The sequence below is a fragment of the Cebidichthys violaceus genome, unplaced genomic scaffold (genome assembly GCF_023349555.1).
Source record: "Cebidichthys violaceus isolate CVI_PGR_0920_01 unplaced genomic scaffold, fCebVio1.0.p SCAF_2, whole genome shotgun sequence".
Taxonomy (NCBI): domain Eukaryota; kingdom Metazoa; phylum Chordata; class Actinopteri; order Perciformes; family Stichaeidae; genus Cebidichthys; species Cebidichthys violaceus.
Genome location: NW_027176372.1, coordinates 1928674 through 1948910, shown reverse-complemented (window position 1 = coordinate 1948910; position 20237 = coordinate 1928674). Strand labels below are relative to the sequence as shown.

At 41.1% G+C, this 20237-nt stretch overlaps 1 protein-coding gene across 3 annotated transcripts in view; it reads right to left on the bottom strand.

Moving 5' to 3' along the window:
* Window positions 1-2793: 2793 nt before the first annotated feature.
* Window positions 2794-20237, bottom strand: part of LOC137875105 (NLR family CARD domain-containing protein 3-like) — a 41045-nt gene continuing 23601 nt past the window's right edge. For all 3 annotated transcript variants that reach the window (XM_068714075.1, XM_068714074.1, XM_068714076.1), the window contains 8 exons: window positions 19314-19487; window positions 18117-18290; window positions 15091-15264; window positions 12122-12295; window positions 9665-9838; window positions 7233-7406; window positions 5351-5524; window positions 2794-4054 (listed from right to left, as the gene is read on the bottom strand). In XM_068714075.1, coding sequence (XP_068570176.1) covers window positions 3964-4054; window positions 5351-5524; window positions 7233-7406; window positions 9665-9838; window positions 12122-12295; window positions 15091-15264; window positions 18117-18290; window positions 19314-19487 — 1309 coding nt within the window. In that variant the 3' untranslated portion in view covers window positions 2794-3963. The remainder of the gene's footprint in view (window positions 4055-5350; window positions 5525-7232; window positions 7407-9664; window positions 9839-12121; window positions 12296-15090; window positions 15265-18116; window positions 18291-19313; window positions 19488-20237) is intronic.

Genomic DNA, 20237 nt, shown 5'->3' with positions numbered 1-20237 from the left:
TTCACCAGTTAAACAGAAACAACATAAAGAGATCAAAGTGATCCTGACGATCAAACATGTACAGACTCCTCTGGTAGGATTCTCACCTGCTGAACTCACTTCAGGTCAGTTTACAGACACGTTCCTCCTTCCTGTGTGGAAGAAACACTGGAGAGAAGAAGCTGCTCATGTCCTCCTGTCAGTCCTGGTGTCTGTGTCCATTTGATCAGAGGACGCCGTCACACCCTCATCACTTCAGAGTCCAAGTCTAAAACAATAAAACCAGGAAGACGTCAAAACCTGTCCAACAGGTGGTAGATGTCACACCTATCAGAGGAGTTTGTATTTCCTCATTCCTCTCCCTCACCGTGTAGCTGATTCATGTTGTGTTGTTGAGTGTTGGAGACAGTTATTGTAATGTGTATTATGCTTTCTTAAATCAAATCCAGTTTTCACTGAGTCCTTGCTTTCCTTTATAACGCGTCCTCACAGCGAGCCAATCAGACAAATCACAGATGAGGTAATGTAGTTCTCCTATCTGTCCACTAGATGATGCTAACTAACCATCTAAAGAGATAAAGCTCAGCTCAGTTCAGAAAGATTTAATGAAGCAGCAGCAACTTGGATCACATGCATGTCTCACTGATGAGACACAATGTGACGTTTACATGTATTGATTTATAAAAGTGTTACTTTGAATGTTCATCAATCACATTCTTCTATCATGATTTATAACCTGCATGTTGTAACATTTCTGAGCAGCAGCTTATAAAAGTTTACAGTCAAAACCATCAGTGTGAACCTGGTGTTGGATCTGATCCTGGAGCAGTGTCATTAAAGACATGACATTAAGCTCTTATACACACGGTGGATGTTGTGATGGAAAAGTGTCACTTCTCCTCTACTGTGACATATGTTTCTATTGTCAGCCCGTTTGGGGGTTTGAAACCTCTTTGTTTCCGTAGATAACAAGGTTTGAGGACTCCCAGTTATAAACAAGGGTAATAAAAGATAGATGTCTACGTGTGACGAGTCTCAGATTAGATAAGAGGAAGGGGCTGAATGGTGGTGTCAATGGGCAGTTAGAAACTGTTGACCAGATGTTTTAGTGTGAACTCATCCTGCCTCACACCCTGTGCTCAGGTCCTTTATAAGCTACACAGACGGGCCACTCTCGGCTCATCCTCCTGCAGACTACACTGCACTCCGTATGACGATGGAGCCTTCTCTGCGCAGAGAATCAATACTCCAAAGACAAACTTCATTTCTCAATGTTCCTTACTTCAGTATTATAAGACTCACTCGATACTATTACAATTTTTTTCCGCCACAAACTTGGCGTCACGAACAGGATCCCTTGAAAGATTGTCGGGAGCCAACGGCGGTTGCTGAACTGGCCCTCCAGAAGGAGACTCCTTCTGCCTCTACCTCCAAACTAAATAAAGACAGAGAGGACCGATCCCCCTGACTGTCTTCACTGGGATCCTGAAGAACCTGATTGAGTCCAGATAGACTTCTAAACATCCGATGAGATACTGAAATTTGGAAAATTGACCCTGAAAGACCATTTATTGAAAGTCAAATTGGGATTCCAAATTGTACTGAATTAGCATTAACAGGCCTTTGTGGATATTTGTTGACCTCATTTCATAAAATGCTGTTGAAAATTCAAAGTCAAAGAATGTCGTAATGTAGAATACTACCTTGTAAAGGGATTCAAAATATTGCTGAGTAAAGGAGGACGGGAAAACAAAGGTGAATATTTGGTCAAGTTTTATACCTGTGACAGCAGAGAACATAAGGTAACATCAAATATTGAAGTCTTTTGACCTAAGACTGGAAAACAAGGGTGAGTGTTTGAAAGTCACGTTGAGTACCTTAAAGGTTGAATATCTTACAGGTAGACGTTAAACATTGAAGTCCTTTGACCGAAGAGATACATGTGTCTAGAGTAACGGCTTTGACTTTGATTGTGCCATAAACAAATCTAAAGATGACTGTATTTAAAGAAATACTGCGTTAAAGACGAGGTACCTCCGCCTGATGGGCCCAATGTAGTTTGTATGTAACAAGTACGGTGAAGTGAGTTGTCAACATCTGAATGAAGGGTTAATGAATGTGGGTTTTCTTCAAGGAGGATCATTTAGCATAAATCAGATACAAATTTGCTCCCACCACCCGATGGGACCACAGTCATGGCAGACTACCACGCAAGACTCCATGTTGTCTTCAACGAGACAGCGGCCTTAGGGAGCCTGCAAACAGAAGAGATGCAGCAGTCAACTGGGAGAAGTGCTTCCTAGATGGATGATGCCATCTGAAACCACTCTTGTGATTGGTGGAAAGGCAATCACCTTTGTTGTTGACTCAGGAACTCACTCAGTAGTTGCAGAAAAGGATCTTCCAAATCCAAAACTTAGTGGTCAGTATGTTTATTCTCTGGGAGCTTCAGGACTAACACTCAAAGAATGATTTACTGTCCCTATGACGTGTTATGTCTCCAGTACACTTACATTGCACCGCACATGTGTCCCATGGCCCTGATATATTTTATCAGTGCCTGAATGATCCTCTCCTGTGTTCTACTCGGTTTTGGTCCACGAAGAAAAACGCTGTTTCAGTGAGATTGACACCTGCACAACAGCGTGTGTTCCTGGTTGATGATTCCTACCCACACATCTCCCTGTCCAAATCAGCAAATGACCAGTGGAGAAACCTGGGTCCTAAAATGCTCTTCAAATGCTCTCCCAAGAGAAGAGCTCTCTGACCTTATGGAGACTACGCAGACACCCTCAGAGACCAGCAACACTGGACTGTAGTTGGAATGTACAAAATACAAACCAATTTTATTTGTTTATTACAATAAAAAGGAGATTAAAAGTTGCAAAAATGTATAATATGACAAGCAAATAATTCAATATTCAAAAGTTCAAATCACCAAATAAGCCTCGTCAAAAAGACTCATTGTTTGTAGTCTCCTCCTATTTCTACCTTTTTACTTGGAACATCTTTAACCTCCTGGTCCATATATGGTCCACAACTAAACATTAGTAAATCATTGGATGAAGCTGTTTACGTAGTCTTACAGTTCATGACAGACTTCTTTAGGTTAGCACTTATTTCTAAGGTTCCTGTCTGGTCTTCCTGGTGGAACATCAGTCAGGGTGTCTCCTAAACAGTTACCATGGTTACATCATCTGACCTTACATCCTGTTTCCTTTGCTGACTGACAAAGATCAGAGCAAAGAATGTCAAACCAAGATTATCTCATTAAATCATCTGAACCGATTATGGTTCACAAAGCATATCAGATATCACATCGATAAATGACTGAACATTTTCACAATAGTTTTACAAATGTGGTTGAACATTATCATGAAACAAATCCTGCAAGTTTTGTGATGATGGGATTTATAGTCTGATTTATGTTATGATATGACCTGTTTTGGATTTGTAGCGCCCCCTGGTGGCTGAGTTAAAAAATACTTTCAGAGTTTGTTTCAGTCACTCTTGTGGACAATTTCTGCAAGTTTTGTGGAGATTGGAGTTTAGGAGGAGATAGCAAACATCTGTACACGGTCCAAAAGGCTGTTTTGTAGAGCAGACTGAGCTGAACATGGGTGTCAAATTTCAAGTCAATGACTTCTGGTGTGAGGGGTCGTGGCTTTTAAAAAATTGCATTTTGGGACATTCATTACAGCGCCACCATGTGGCTGATTGGAGTCATATTTCCTGAGAAGCACATGAACATCATTTCCAGTTATTGTTCCAAGTTTCATTTTTCTACCTCATTCCAGCTCACGGGAGTTTGAGCTGAAGTGGCAGACAACAAATATGAACCCTAACAAAAATAATCAGTAGAATTTCAAAAGGTCCTCGGGCCTTAAATAAGAGTACATCTGTTGTTATATGAGGCCCAATGTCTTTATATGTGAGAGGGAGTCAGACTTTAGTCTTTTAAAAGTCTTCAGGTGTTTGGCACACTCAATAAAATCCAGGTCGAGGTGGTGGAGCAGTCTCTAGTCTCCAGATGCTCTCTGGATCATCAGGACTCAGTGACAGAAATGACTTCCATCTGATGAGAGAAGAAGAAGACAAGAGAAGAGATGAACGAGTGTTTACAGAGACTCCCTTCATCAGCCGTCAGTCAGTGACGCAGCACATCCAGTAGAAAGAGCAGCTTCCTCTCAGCTCTCATGTTAACTACACTGAGCTCCAAGCTCACACACCTGCAGACACTTTGGGCCTCCAGTCTGTTGACTCTGCAGGTTTCACTGAAATAAAGTGCTGAGAGTCCTGAACGTATCATGACTGCAGAACCAGAGAGGTGTTCACTGCTCACTGTAAAGATGGATTTAACCCTGTTATGCTGCGTTCACAACAAACATCAAGCGGACTTTTCACGCCACGCGATTACATACAAAGTAAATGCAAAGTCGCTAATAGACATAAATTTGAGCCAAAAGACGCGATGCAAATTTAAATATTTCCAACGGAGTAAGAAATACACGTGAGGCTGTGTCATTAAAGCCTTTCAGCGGTGAGCTTCTCCTCCTTCATCACTGACGTCCTGATGGTGTTGAATCAGAAATGGAGGATAAACATATTGTATCCATCTGTGTTCACCCAGAGGTCTATGATACCTCATACAGAGACCAAACTATGTGTATAAATGTATGAGTATGAACCACAGACTGTCTATGGTACAAACAATAACCACGCTGACCTATTTATGCCTAGATGATGGAGCAGCTACAATGTTAGCATAGCCTAGCATTTATTGATCCAAACTTCATTCAGAAAACAACCACTTTAACAGTTGTTTGCCTGTCATCTTGTGGACAGACCTGACAAAGCATGAATTCAGACTTTTTACAAATCAACATTATTATATAGTTATTTCAGCATCCTTTGAATGTTTGTTGAACTGAAATCACAGCTGAATCTGTTCATTCTGGGTTCATACAGCTGTAGTGAACCAGCTGACGAGTGTCTGGACAGATACAGTGAATACAGCCTCCAGATGATGTTATGAACCAGACATGATGTTTGGTTTCAGATATCTGGGACTTCCTCAACTTGTACAAAGCAGCACGAGTGCTTATTTCAGCCATGATTGATGATTGGCTACATGTAACGCTGGTTCTATGAAGTGAGAGCCAGTGATGTGCAGGCTTCAGTCAGACTGATCTCAGAGTGAGGACCACTGTCTTTAAACATCTGGTGATGCCGTCAGCTGTTAGTAAGCTTCACTTCCTGTAGACGTGAACAACAACGCATCCACTTAAACACAATCACAACAAGCCTGTGGATCTGTGTTTGGTACAATACTGCAGAAACCAGCACAGACTGACTCCAACCCTCTACTGACCTCAGAGTCTCCAGTCTACAATGTGGACTCTCCTTAAGATCAGACAGCAGCTTCACGTCTGAATCCTCCAGGATGTTTCCCCTCAGATCCAGTTCTCTCAGATGGGAGGGGTTTGACTTCAGAGCTGAGCCCAGAGAAGAACAGCCTTCCTTTGTGATCTGACAGCCTGACAGACTGCAAACACAGAAAACAACACACAGTTTCTTATATCGATACACAATGAATAATTATTTTCATCATAAACATGAGTGGCTTTCATTTTGGTTTCATCTTCTCTTGTAAACTTCTGTGGCCCCTGGGCCTGTGCCCAGTAGGCCTGTTCAGTAATCCATCCAACAGCAGGATGAAGCCAGACAAGTTGTACATTTCATGATTGTAGTTATTTATTTACACACATATAGATATATGTTTATGTATATATTTTTGTTTGGTTGTCGTATTAAAGTCCTTAGTCCACACTCCAGATTAGTGGGTGGAGGTAATGCACCCGAAAGCTGTTTGCCAACCGCCATAAAAAACAAAAGAAGAAGAAGAAGCAGGCGGCTGGAAACGGTTCGACTTTTACGCAGTTTTTTGTCAATGCCCCCTTCTGATTCCGCCTGCTCTCATCTGCTTTCTAGGCGAGGCGCAGTTCATCTCCAACGAGTCTATTTAGTGTTGTGTTGTAGTTGTGGTAGTGGGCGTGGTCTGTGCTCAGCTGCAGGGAAGAGATCTGTGGGAGTGGTTCAGGGGAACAGTGCCAGGGTTAATTGGCACAGCTGTAACCGGTTGCTAATTGTCCCTCATTCCTTTTCAGCAGTAGCAGGCTGGAGCTCTGGTGGCCGGTGAGACACAGAGAGGAAGAGGAACACCAGCCCACGAGAGTCAGACTGATTGATGCACACTGGCCTGTGTGCGCTCCGAGGAGCCAGGCGGCAGGAGAGAGCGCACGGCAGTGTGAAGTTTTGTTTAAGTTTGTAAATAAAATAGGTTTGAGTAAACCTTAACTGCTGAAGACGGTGTGGTGTGTTGAGGACCCGCGAACAACACGGAGTCTGCTACACTGGAGACTGAACCACTCCCACAGACCTCTCCCCTGTAGCCGAGCACAGACCACGCCCACTACCACAGTACCGTATTTTCCGCACTATAAGGTGCACTTAAAAGCCTTTAATTTTCTCAAAAAACGACAGTGCGCCTTGTAATCCGGAGCGCCTTATATATGGATCAATTGGTTAATTGGTTGATCCATACTGGTTGTACACGGCGCTCTGTCAAAATGTTTCAGTACGACTGGTAAACTACAAAGCCGCACCGCTTGCAGCATTACGGCTACCGTAGTCAGGGGCGTCGCCGAAGTAATAGCGGTAAACACCGCTCGAGAGTTACTATATTGTGAATGCACTAACGTTTGATTTAGTGGTATCAGACTGTTTCTTTTACGTGTTTACTGAATCAGGGAAAAGTTCCCCTCTACGTTTAAGTTACCGTATTGTGAATGAAATCAAAAATCAATAAAGTTTGACTGAATGATTTATCTGACTGTTTTGTTGACATTCCCTTTAGCACAGCTCCATCTAGTGGATGCATAACGCAACCCCAGTCAAACGTTTGACTGTAGTAGCTTCTATTCTATGCGCCTTATAATCCGGTGCGCCCTATATATAAAAACAGTTCTAAAATAGGCCATTCATTGAAGGTGCGCCTTATAATCCGGTGCGCCTTATAGTGCGGAAAATACGGTAGTCTTTTAATGTCTCTTTGCAGTCTTTTTGTGTCTCTGTGGTCTTTTAATTTCTTTTTGTAGTATGTTTGTATCACTTTATGGATCTATACGTAGATAAATCAAATATTTATTGATTAAACATGAAGGTGCTGCACTAGCAGCAGACAGTGAACCCACCTCAGAGTCTCCAGTCTACAATGTGGACTCTTCAGAAAACCACTCAGCAGCTTCACTCCTGAATTCTTCAGGTTGTTTTTACTCAGATCCAGTTCTTTCAGATGGGAGGGGTTTGACTTCAGAGCTGAGCCCAGAGAAGAACAGCCTTCCTCTGTGATCTTACAGTCTGACAGACTGCAAACACACAAAACAACACACAGAGTTTCTTATATCGATACACAATGAATAATTATTTTCATCATGAACATGAGTGGCTTCTGTAAAACAGTCCATTTGCATTTGTGTTCATAGGCAGAGAAATATAGTTAGGAAAAGTTTTTCCACTTAAATGGGGCTATTGTACACCCTCTCCAAATCACCTCCCATACAACAGGGGTATGATATGAAGACCCTGAACTACAATAGAATTGAGAAGGTGGGCTACAAGTTATTCCAGTGTAGTAGATTGCTCTAACAAACTAAAAGCACGACTTAAGAGAACATTAAGATGGAACACAGCACAAATTTAAATTCTTTATCTCCGATTATAAATTAATCCAATTTTGATAAGATATATTTTTTTAATGTTGTAGTTGAAAGCTTTAAACCTCTCCACATCATAGCCCAATGGGTTGAAAGTCTCTCTGAACAATGTTTTTTTTGATAAAGTGAAGCATTCAAGAGCTAGAGAGATTAGAGTGCAGAGATTTCAGCCAAGGTCAACCAAAATGTAATTTGGTTCCAGCTGTTCCATTGTAATTTTATAGAGTATATAATTATATATTTCACTTCTTTTATGACTAATAGTGTTCAATCTATCATATGCAGCAGTTTGGCATCATTTCGAGAGCCTGGATCCTCTCTGAGCCTGTTTATGTCTGTCATCCATGGGATTTTCTCATCTGGCTTCCACTCCAGGTCTCCTAGCTTAGCCTATGGTTGGTCGATTTCAGTCAATGGACCCGCCTTAGAAGCGTCTGAGTCCACAGAATCTAACAAACTCCTCGTGATTTTGATAGACAGAAGCGTTAGCCAGTAGGGAGTAAAACGGTGGCGCGTCACCTGAACCGTGCGCACAACTTCGCCGGAATTCAAACCCATCGCCCCACGGTCCTTTTGTTATTGGGCCCTTGTTTCTGCACGGGGACATTTCAGAGACGCACCGGAAATACGTAGAAATATTGTTGACGGAAATAAGCGGAAATATACAGCAGAACAACGAAAAGGTAAGGAGCTTTAGATGATTTTGAAGGATATTAAGCATTGTGTTTCTGGTGTTTGTTTGCTCACAGCCTTGTGAGGGTTTACCGGAGAGACAATCTGATGGTAGTTCTGGAATGTGTGTCGAATGCTCGTGCTTTTTGCTATCTCGGATGCCTATGCTAACCGTTAGCTTTGTTATGCTAACTCGGAGAAGAGCGAGTTATGACTAGAAATACGTGATTTTGTGACAAATCTTTTATTTGCGTACACTATTTGTGTAGAAGGGTGTTTGGAGTGTGTAAGAATGTCTTAGATTGTTTGTTTTAAGCAGATTTAGATTTTTTTTTTTCCTTTTTTTTTTTTTTCATATTCATAAATACATGCATAAATGGACATTTTTGGATGGTAAATGCTACAGCGGACCCGAATTCGGGTCCGTCGGGCTTAAACCGTCCTGGTTCCCTGAAAGCAGGTGGGCCAAAGGATGTTCATGTTGGTTGGACGAGCCATCCAACACTTTGATCCTAAGCAGGATAGTGGTCAGTTCACCATTCAGTTTACACCATTATTTCCAAACGCATATGAGCAGAGACACTAGTAGACATTGTTATCCCACAGTCACATGTTGGTAACACCACCATGAACTTGTATGCAGTAGATCACTTCAGACTTCAGACTTCAGAGCTGAGAGCAGAGAAGAACAGCTGACCTTTGACAAACTGCAGTAACTCAATCTGCATGAAGAAGAAATGATGAAGAGAAACAGTCTGTTCATAATCCAATCAGATGTGTTCATCTTTTAAATGTGGAACTCAACTTCACCAGGGTTTCCTGCAGCGTGGCAGCAAACGTGTGAAAGCAGCTTAAGTCAGGAGAATTCATGACTTGTTTCAAATAGAATATGAACTTTCAGGACAAACTGATCACAAAGCAAATGTTCAAATGAACCTGGAGCACAACAGGTTGATGAAAGATGTGAAGTGGATGATGCTTTATATAACTTTGAGACATCTGTTACAAAATGTATTGATGAGTATTGATCCAGATTCTTCAGAGCGGATCAGAAAAAAGTTGAATGTTTTGAAAAAAAGTTAGTATCAGAAATGTTCATTTTTAAATTTTACTTTAATAGTTATTTTCCTAAAACTTACCAGAAAATGTATCACTTTATGGATCTATACGTAGATAAATCAAATAGAGTTATTGATGAAACATGAAGGTGCTGCACTAGCAGCAGACAGTGAACCCACCTCAGAGTCTCCAGTCTACAATGTGGACTCTCCAGAAAACCACTCAGCAGCTTCACTCCTGAATCCTTCAGGTTGTTTTTACTCAGATCCAGTTTTCTCAGATGGGAGGGGTTTGACTTCAGAGCTGAGTCCAGAGAAGAACAGCCTTCCTCTGTGATCTGACAGTCTGACAGACTGCAAACACACAAAACAACACACAGAGTTTCTTATATCGATACACAATGAATAATTATTTTCATCATAAACATGAGTGGCTTTCATTTTGGTATCATCTTCTTTTGTGAACAGACATTTTGTGAAAATCTTGTCACTGTAAAGACATTTAAAATCATTATGACAGTGAAATAAGTGTAGCGCCCTGATAATTTGTTTAAATATCTTCTTTGAAACATCTGTAAAACAGTACATTTGCATTTGTGTTTATAGGCAGAGAAATATAGTTTGGAAAAGTTTTTAAGTGTCCTACAGTCTGAGTTGCCCTTGAACCTCTCGTGTCCTTCCTGTATTGGTTGGTCAGGTGTCAATGTGTTTCCAGCCAATCAGGAGAATCAGAGGAGACTTTTTAGTAACCTACCGGGTTCTTAGAGGGGCGGGACTAACGACCGGAGAGCGCGAAGTGGAGAAAGAGAGAGAAAAAGAGGGAAAGCGGGTGAAGATAGAGAGAGATGAAGCACTAGTTATAAGTTCAGAAAATGTGTGTTATTGTTCTTAGTTGATGGAGTTAGAACCGGAGTTTTTTGTAGCCGTGTATGGTCCAATAATACCAGAAAGTTAGCCGTGTTGGAAGCCGGGTGGGTCGGTAAAACTTTTAAGTGCCGCTGAGGTCATCGCTGCATCTGGACTTAGCTGCTAACAAGCTAGCGGCTTCGCTAGCTGGGAGAAGAGAGCCAGCGTGCGCGTGGGAAAACCCCTTTGTTTTGCACCGAGTGTGTGAGTGAGTCTGGGAGATAAACATATGATGACACGGATCTTTGTAGTAGCAACATAGGAAACTCATTGGGGTTTGTGAATTTCTGGCTAGTGTGTGTCGAGTGCTGCCACAAGCTGCTGCAGTAGATGTGCTCAGGACTGCTGCAACCGAGGGACAGAGACGCAGGACAGATGTTCCTCTCATCACAGCGCCTCCTGCTGGTCACAAGGTTAACCAAGTCTGTTATCTACCGCTCTCTGAGTAACCGAGGAACAGTGAGTACTGACCACAACTTTTCCTTGAGGATTCAAATGAGCTCCAACAAGCGCGCCAACGTTATGGTACCATCACACTGACTATCACATCCCGGGTACTGTTATTGTGTGATTTTTATTTTTCTGTGGGTCACAATTTTGGTGTGATAATAAATGTTGACTGTTTAAATAGTCATGTGTTAAAGTAATGTGTCAATGTAGAAAGTAAGGGTTAAACAGGGCTACATGCGAATACATGGGAGTTTGAACTCACAGGACAGTATAGCTGTATCATCAGCTAACCAGGCCTCTCTGCACCTCAGTCACAGTCATCCACTTAAATGGGGCTATTGTAGACCCTCTCCAATTCACCTCCCATGCAACAAGGGTATGATATGAAGACCCTGAACTACAATAGAATTGAGAAGGTGGGCTACAAGTTATTCCAGTGTAGTAGATTGCTCTAACAAACTAAAAGCACGACTTAAACCGTCCTGGTTCCCTGAAAGCAGGTGGGCCAAAGGATGTTCATGTTGGTTGGACGAGCCATCCAACACTTTGATCCCGAGCAGGATAGTGGTCAGTTCACCATTCAGTTTACACCATTATTTCCAAACGCATGTGAGCAGAGACACTAGTAGACATAGTTATCCCACAGTCACATGTTGGTAACACCACCATGAACTTGTATGCAGTAGATCACTTCAGAGCACTTCAGACTTCAGAGCTGAGAGCAGAGAACAGCTGACCTCTGACAAACTGCAGTAACTCAATCTGCATACAGAAGAAATGATGAAGAGAAACAGTCTGTTCATAATCCAATCAGATGTGTTCATCTTTTAAATGGGAACTCAACTTCACCAGGGTTTCCTGCAGCGTGGCAGCAGACGTGTGAAAGCAGCTTAAGTCAGGAGAATTCATGACTTGTTTCAAATAGAATATGAACTTTCAGGACAAACTGATCACAAAGCAAATGTTCAAATGAACCTGGAGCACAACAGGTTGATGAAAGATGTGAAATGGATGATGCTTTATAGAACTTTGAGACATCTGTTACAAAATGTATTGATGAGTATTGATCCAGATTCTTCAGAGCGGATCAGAAAAAAAAGAAAAAGCTAAATGTTTTGAAAGAAGTCAGTATCAGAAATGTTTATTTTAAAAATTACTTTAATAGTTATTTTCCTAAAACTTACCAGAAAATGTATCACTTTATGGATCTATACGTAGATAAATCAAATAGTTATTGATGAAACATGAAGGTGCTGCTCTAGCAGCAGACAGTGAACCCACCTCAGAGTCTCCAGTCTACAATGTGGACTCTCCAGAAAACCACTCAGCAGCTTCCCTCCTGAATCCTCTAGGATGTTTCCGCTCAGATCCAGTTTTCTCAGATGGGAGGGGTTTGACTTCAGAGCTGAGTCCAGAGAAGAACAGCCTTCCTCTGTGATCTCACAGTATGACAGACTACAAACACACAAAACAACACACATAGTTTCTTATATCGAAACACAATGAATCATTATTTTCATCATAAACATGAGTGGCTTTCATTTTGGTTTCATCTTCTTTTGTGCGCGCGTGAAAACCCCTTTGTTTTTCACCGAGTGTGTGAGTGAGTCTGGGAGATAAACATATGATGACACGGACCTTTGTAGTAGCAACATAGGAAACCCATTGGGGTTTGTGAATTTCTGGTTAGTGTGTGTCGAGTGCTGCCACAAGCTGCTGCAGTAGATGTGCTCAGGACTACGCTGCAACCGAGGGACAGAGACGCAGGACAGATGTTCCTCTCATCACAGCGCCTCCTGCTGGTCACAGGGTTTACCAAGTCTGTTATCTACCGCTCTCTGAGTAACCGAGGAACAGTGAGTACTGACCACAACTTTTCCTTGAGGGTTTAAATGAGCTCCAACAAGCGCGCCAACGTCATGGTACCATCACACTGACTATCAAATCCCGGGTACTATTATTGTGTTTTTTATTTTTCTGTGGGTCACAATTTTGGTGTTATAACAAATGTTGACTGTTTAAATATTCATGTCATAAAGTAATGTATGTCAACATAGAAAGTAAGGGCTAAACAGTGCTACATGTGAATACATGTGAGTTTGAACTCACAGGACAGTATAGCGTTATCATCAGCTAACCAGGCCTCTCTGCACCTCAGTCACAGTCATTCCCTTAAATGGCGCTATTGTAGACCCTCTCCAATTCACCTCCCATGCAACGGGTATGATATGAAGACCCTGAACTACAATAGAATTGAGAAGGTGGGCTACAAGTTAGTGCTGGGCCGGTATACCAGTTTTAATATCCCCGTATGTTATGAATTTTTTCGTATACCGTCATTCCAGTATAGACGAAACAACTGCTGTTACTGATCAACAGGAAGCAAAACATATCATTAACCGAATTAGATACGGTTGGAGCTACTTAAGTAGTGAGAGGGACCCTAAGTTATGGTTATAACTTCATAACACAACAATTAATAACCCACAATTAACGCTCTTTAACAGGACAACACCACGGCACACAACAGTTTGTGACACATAAACAATTTGTAACACTAATAATTGTACATTTATACAATTTAACCGCCGAACAGCATGCTGGGTACAGCTCGGTAGCTAGCCCGTTAGCACAACAGTCTGCTAACAGCTGGGAGAGGCTCCGTCGCGTTACTTAAAGAACAGAACAGAGCGATGCAGGAGGAACAACGAGAGACCTGAGATGAACCAGTAGAGTCTGAGCCCAGGAGAGGAGCTGTGTCTGCTGTCTGGAAGGGTTTTGGTTTTAGAACAATCAGACGTTTTGCGAGTTTGGAGCCACTGTTGATGCCGCTGGTGGAAACACGAGCGACTTACGTCACCTCAGCAGAACACGTGAGTTATGTTCATGTGTTCATAGCTGCAATCTGAAATGTACATCTTGAAAACTGCAAACCTATCTACGTCATGTTTTTATGTTTGTTCAATTATCAGTAGTGATAACTAAATGATATGCTTATTATACAAATTACAAACAAAAACACTTTAAAAACTCTAAAAAATAATTTAAATATTTTTTTTTTGCTTTTTGGAGTATTTTGGTTGGACACATATGCAACGCTGATTAGAGTGTAATATGTGTGGTATTTGTTATAAATGTAACGTTACGTTGGCACATAGAGGGTGATAAGAAGCTGTACCTGGAGGAACTTAGGACTCAGGGGAATGCAGGTGAAGGAAGCAGGAGGTGACGGAAGAGACGCCTCACAAACAGCTGTTCACCGCTTGCCGGCAGTTTTTGGCGTTAATTAGTTCATGCATTAACGCGAAAAAAAAATACCGTGATGTACCGTGAAACCGGTATAATCTTACAAAGTACTGTGATATACATTTTTGGTCATACCGCCAAGCCCTACTACAAGTTATTCCAGTGTAGTAGATTGCTCTAACAAACTAAAAGCACGACTTAGACCATCCTGGTTCCCTGAAAGCAGGTGGGCCAAAGGATGTTCATGTTGGTTGGACGAGCCATCCAACACTTTGATCCCGAGCAGGATAGTGGTCAGTTCACCATTCAGTTTACACCATTATTTCTAAACGCATATGAGCAGAGACACTAGTAGACATTGTTATCCCACAGTAACATTTTGGTAACACCATCATGAACTTGTATGCAGTAGATCACTTCAGACTTCAGAGCTGAGAGCAGAGAAGAACAGCTGACCTCTGACAAACTGCAGTAACTCAATCTGCATAAAGAAGAAATGATGAAGAGAAACAGTCTGTTCATAATCCAATCAGATGTGTTCATCTTTTAAATGTGGAACTCAACTTCACCAGGGTTTCCTGCAGCGTGGCAGCAGACGTGTGAAAGCAGCTTAAGTCAGGAGAATTCATGACTTGTTTCAAATAGAATATGAACTTTCAGGACAAACTGATCACAAAGCAAATGTTCAAATGAACCTGGAGCACAACAGGTTGATTAAAGATGTGAAATGGATGATGCTTTATATAACTTTGAGACATCTGTTACAAAATGTATTGATGAGTATTGATCCAGATTCTTCAGAGCGGATCAGAAAAAAAAGAAAAAGCTAAATGTTTTGAAAGAAGTCAGTATCAGAAATGTTTATTTTAAAAAATTACTTTAATAGTTATTTTCCTAAAACTTACCAGAAAATGTATCACTTTATGGATCTATACGTAGATAAATCAAATAGAGTTATTGATGAAACATGAAGGTGCTGCACTAGCAGCAGACAGTGAACCCACCTCAGAGTCTCCAGTCTACAATGTGGACTCTCCAGAAAACCACTCAGCAGCTTCACTCCTGAATCCTTCAGGTTGTTTGTATTCAGATTCAGTTTTCTCAGATGGGAGGGGTTTGACTTCAGAGCTGAGTCCAGAGAAGAACAGCCTTCCTCTGTGATCTCACAGTCTGACAGACTGCAAACACACAAAACAACACACAGAGTTTCTTATATCGATACACAATGAATAATTATTTTCATCATACACAAGAGTGGCTTTCATTTTGGTTTCATCTTCTTTTGTAAACATTTTGTGAAAATCCTGTCACTGTAAATACATTTAAAATCATTGATCAGTATTGATCCAGATTCTTCAGAGAGGATCAGAAAATAACATATTATTATTATTATTATTAATAAAATATATTGAAAAATACCAAATGCTCTGAAAAAGTCAACATCAGAAATGTTAAAAAAAAAATTACTTTAGCAGTTATTTTCCTAAAAATTCAAAAAAGGTTTGGTTCTTTAAGTGTGAATTAATTAAACTTTTGCTTTTTTAATGATGAACATTGAGTCTTTCAATTATAGTGTTTATATATAGTATATTTATCAAGTATAGTATAGTATAGTCAAGTAACTTTTTGTCTCTTTGTGGACTTTTTGTGGTCTTTTTGTGTCTACGTGTAGTCTTTTTGTGTCTTTCCGTGTCGCTTTGTAGTCATTTAGTGTCTCTTTGTAGTCTTTCAGTGTCTCTTTGTAGTCATTTAGTGTCTCTTTGTAGTCATTTAGTGTTTCTTTGTAGTCTTTTAGTGTCTCTTTGTAGTCATTTTGTGTCTCTGTGTAGTTGTGGTCGTGGGCGTGGTCTGTGCTCAGCTGCAGGGAAGAGGTCTGTTGGAGTGGTTCAGGGGAACAGTGACAGGGTTAATTGGCACAGCTGTATCCTGTTGCTAATTATCCCTCATTCCTTTTCAGCAGTAGCAGGCTGGAGCTCTGGTGGTCTTATAGACCAATTGCTCTTACATCACATATATGTAAACTTATGGAACGCATGGTAAACGAAAGATTAATGTATTATTTAGAGAAACAACAGATATTAGTAGGGTGTGAGAGTGGATTTAGGAAAGGTAGGGGAACCTTGGATTCAATTTTATGTCTAGAAGATGAGGTAAGAAAGGCACAGGTTAATAAAGAAACTGTGGCAGCAGTGTTTTTTGATGGAGAAAAGGCTTATGATATGCTATGGAGGGAAGGTCTTTTGATAAAAATGCATTTAATGGGAATCAAGGGAAAACTGTTTAATTGGATAATGGACTTTTTAAATACAAGAATTATCCAGTTAAAAGTAGGAGCTGAAAGGTCGAGGAAATATGAGGTAGGAAATGGGACTCCACAAGGGAGTGTGGTAAGTCCTATACTATTCTCAATTGCAATAAATTACATCTTTGGAACGGTCTCACCAGATATTGGAAGGTCATTATTTGCAGATGATGGGGCTTTATGGAAAAAAGGAAGAAACTTGGAACATATTGTTCAAAAACTGCAAGAAGGGATAAAACAAGTTGAAATATGGGGGAAGAAATGGGGAATTTAAATTCTCATCGGAAAAAAACAAAAGTAATGTTCTTTACGAGACGGAGAACTAGAAGAAACTCTCAGCTGAATCTGTATGAAAACAAGTTAGAAATAGTAGAGTTATTTTGTTTTTTAGGAGTACACTTTGACAGCAGATTAACATGGAAAGACCACATAAAAAATGTTAGTGATGAATGTCAAAAAGTTATAAATGTAATGAGATGTCTGGTAGGGTTGGACTGGGGAGCAGAGGTTGCATCCCTGATACACATTTACAAAGCTCTAATTCAATCCAGATTAGATTATAGTAGTATAGCATATGGTTCAGCATCAGAAACCACAGTTAAACTGCTAGATGTTATCCAGACCAGGGCCCTCAGAGTTTGTATTGGGGCAGTAAGAACATCACCTGTGTGCGCCATCCAAGTAGAGACAGGAGAAATGCCACTGTGTCTTCGCAGCAAACAACTGTTGGTTAATTATTGGATAAATCTGAGAGGTCATGAAGATAATCATCCAACTAAAAAAATATTACAGGCGTGTTGGGAAAGACATAAAGTATCAAAGACAAGTTCTGGCTGGGTAGGACAAGCAACAGGAGAGAAGAAATTACAATAGCAAGATTAGGAATAGGGCACAGCAATCTGCGCAGCACACTACACATGACAGGGAAACATCCAACCGGTCTCTGTGAGCACTGCCAGGCACCAGAAACTGTGCAACATGTTATCACCTCCTGTAGTAGACACAGCTCAGAAAGGAGGGGCATGCTGGGAGAAATGCAAAGACTAGGGATGAGAGTAAGAGAGCTGAATGATATACTGGAGTGGGGATCTAGTAATCTGGGAAGAAGGTGCTTTACAAACTTTTTGCAGGCAACGGGACTGATGGGGAAAGTTTAGTAGTTGGGAACATAGGAACTGATTGAAACCGGAAGATGGCAGTATTGCAACAAAACGAATGCAAGCTGCCGTTAAACACCAAAGAAGAAGAAGAAGAAGAAGAAGAAGAAGAAGAAGAAGAAGAAGAAGAAGCTCTGGTGGCCGGTGAGACCCAAAGAGGAAGAGGAACACCAGCCCACGAGAGTCAGACTGATTGATGCACACTGGCCTGAGTGCGCTCCGAGGAGCCAGGCGGCAGGAGAGAGCGCACGGCAGAGTGAAGTTTTGTTTAAGTTTGTAAATAAAATAGGTTTGAGTAAACCTTAACTGCTGAAGACGGTGTGGTGTGTTGAGGACCCGCGAGTAACAGAGTCAGCTACACTGGAGCCTGAACCACTCCTACAGATCTCTCCCCTATAGCCGAGCACAGACCACGCCCACTACCACAGTAGTCTCTTAATGTCTCTTGGTAGTCTTTTAAAGTCTCTGTGTAGTCTTTTAGTGTCTCTTCATGGATCTATACGTAGATAAATCAAATAGAGTTATTGATGAAACATGAAGGTGCTGCACTAGCAGCAGACAGTGAACCCACCTCAGAGTCTCCAGTCTACAATGTGGACTCTCCAGAAAACCACTCAGCAGCTTCACTCCTGAATCCTTCAGGTTGTTCCAACTCAGATCCAGTTCTTTCAGATGGGAGGGGTTTGTCTTCAGAGCTGAGCCCAGAGAAGAACAGTCTTCCTCTGTGATCTGACAGCCTGACAGACTGCAAACACACAAAACAACACACAGAGTTTCTTATATCGATACACAAGGAATAATTATTTTCATCATAAACATGAGTGGCTTTCATTTTGGTTTCATCTTCTTTTGTAAACAGACATTTAGTGGTAATCCTGTCACTGTAAAGACATTTAAAATCATTCTTACAGTGAAATAAGTTATTCCAGTGTAGTAGATTGCTCTAACAAACTAAAAGCACGACTTAAACCGTCCTGGTTCCCTGAAAGCAGGTGGACCAAAGGATGTTCATGGTGGTTGGACGAGCCATCCAACACTTTGACCCCGAGCAGGATAGTGGCCAGTTTACCATTCAGTTTACACCATTATTTCCAAACGCATATGAGCAGAGACACTAGTAGACATTGTTATCCCACAGTCACATGTTGGTAACACCACCATGAACTTGTATGCAGTAGATCACTTCAGACTTCAGAGCTGAGAGCAGAGAAGAACAGCTGACCTCTGACAAACTGCAGTAACTCAATCTGTATAAAGAAGAAATGATAAAGAGAAACAGTCTGTTCATAATCCAATCAGATGTGTTCATCTTTTAAATGTGGAACTGAACTTCACCAGGGTTTCCTGCAGCGTGGCAGCAGACGTGTGAAAGCAGCTTAAGTCAGGAGAATTCATGACTTGTTTCAAATATAATATGAACTTTCAGGACAAACTGATCACAAAGCAAATGGTCAAATGAACCTGGAGCACAACAGGTTGATTAAAGATGTGAAATGGATGATGCTTTATATAACTTTGAGACATCTGTTACAAAATGTATTGATGAGTATTGATCCAGATTCTTCAGAGCGGATCAGAAAAAAAAGAAAAAGCTAAATGTTTTGAAAGAAGTCAGTATCAGAAATGTTTATTTTAAAAAATTACTTTAATAGTTATTTTCCTAAAACTTACCAGAAAATGTATCACTTTATGGATCTATACGTAGATAAATCAAATAGTTATTGATGAAACATGAAGGTGCTGCACTAGCAGCAGACAGTGAACCCACCTCAGAGTCTCCAGTCTACAATGTGGACTCTCCAGAAAACCACTCAGCAGCTTCACGTCTGAATCCTCCAGGATGTTTCCGCTCAGATCCAGTTCTCTCAGATGGGAGGGGTTTGACTTCAGAGCTGAGCCCAGAGAAGAACAGCCTTCCTCTGTAATCTCACAGTATGACAGACTGCAAACACACAAAACAACACACAGAGTTTCTTAAATCAATACAGAATGAATCATTATTTTCATCATAAACATGAGTGGCTTTCATTTTGGTTTCATCTTCTTTTATGTGCGCAGGAAAACCCCTTTGTTTTTCACCGAGTGTGTGAGTGAGTTTGGGAGATAAACATATGATGACACAGATCTTTGTAGTAGCAACATAGGAAACTCATTTGAGGTTTGTGAATTTCTGGCTAGTGTGTGTCGAGTGCTGCCACAAGCTGCTGTAGTAGATGTGCTCAGGACTACGCTGCAACCGAGGGACAGAGACGCAGGACAGATGTTCCTCTCATCACAGCGCCTCCTGCTGGACCCAGGGTTTACCAAGTCTGTTATCTACCGCTCTCTGAGTAACCGAGGAACAGTGAGTACTGACCACAACTTTTCCTTGAGGATTCAAATGAGCTCCAACAAGCGCGCCAACGTCATGGTACATCACACTGACTATCACATCCCGGGTACTATTATTGTGTTTTTTATTTTTCTGTGGGTCACAATTTTGGTGTTATAACAAATGTTGACTGTTTAAATATTCATGTCATAAAGTAATGTATGTCAACATAGAAAGTAAGGGCTAAACAGTGCTACATGTGAATACATGTGAGTTTGAACTCACAGGACAGTATAGCTGTATCATCAGCTAACCAGGCCTCTCTGCACCTCAGTCACAGTCATTCAATTAACTGGGGCTATTGTACACCCTCTCCAATTC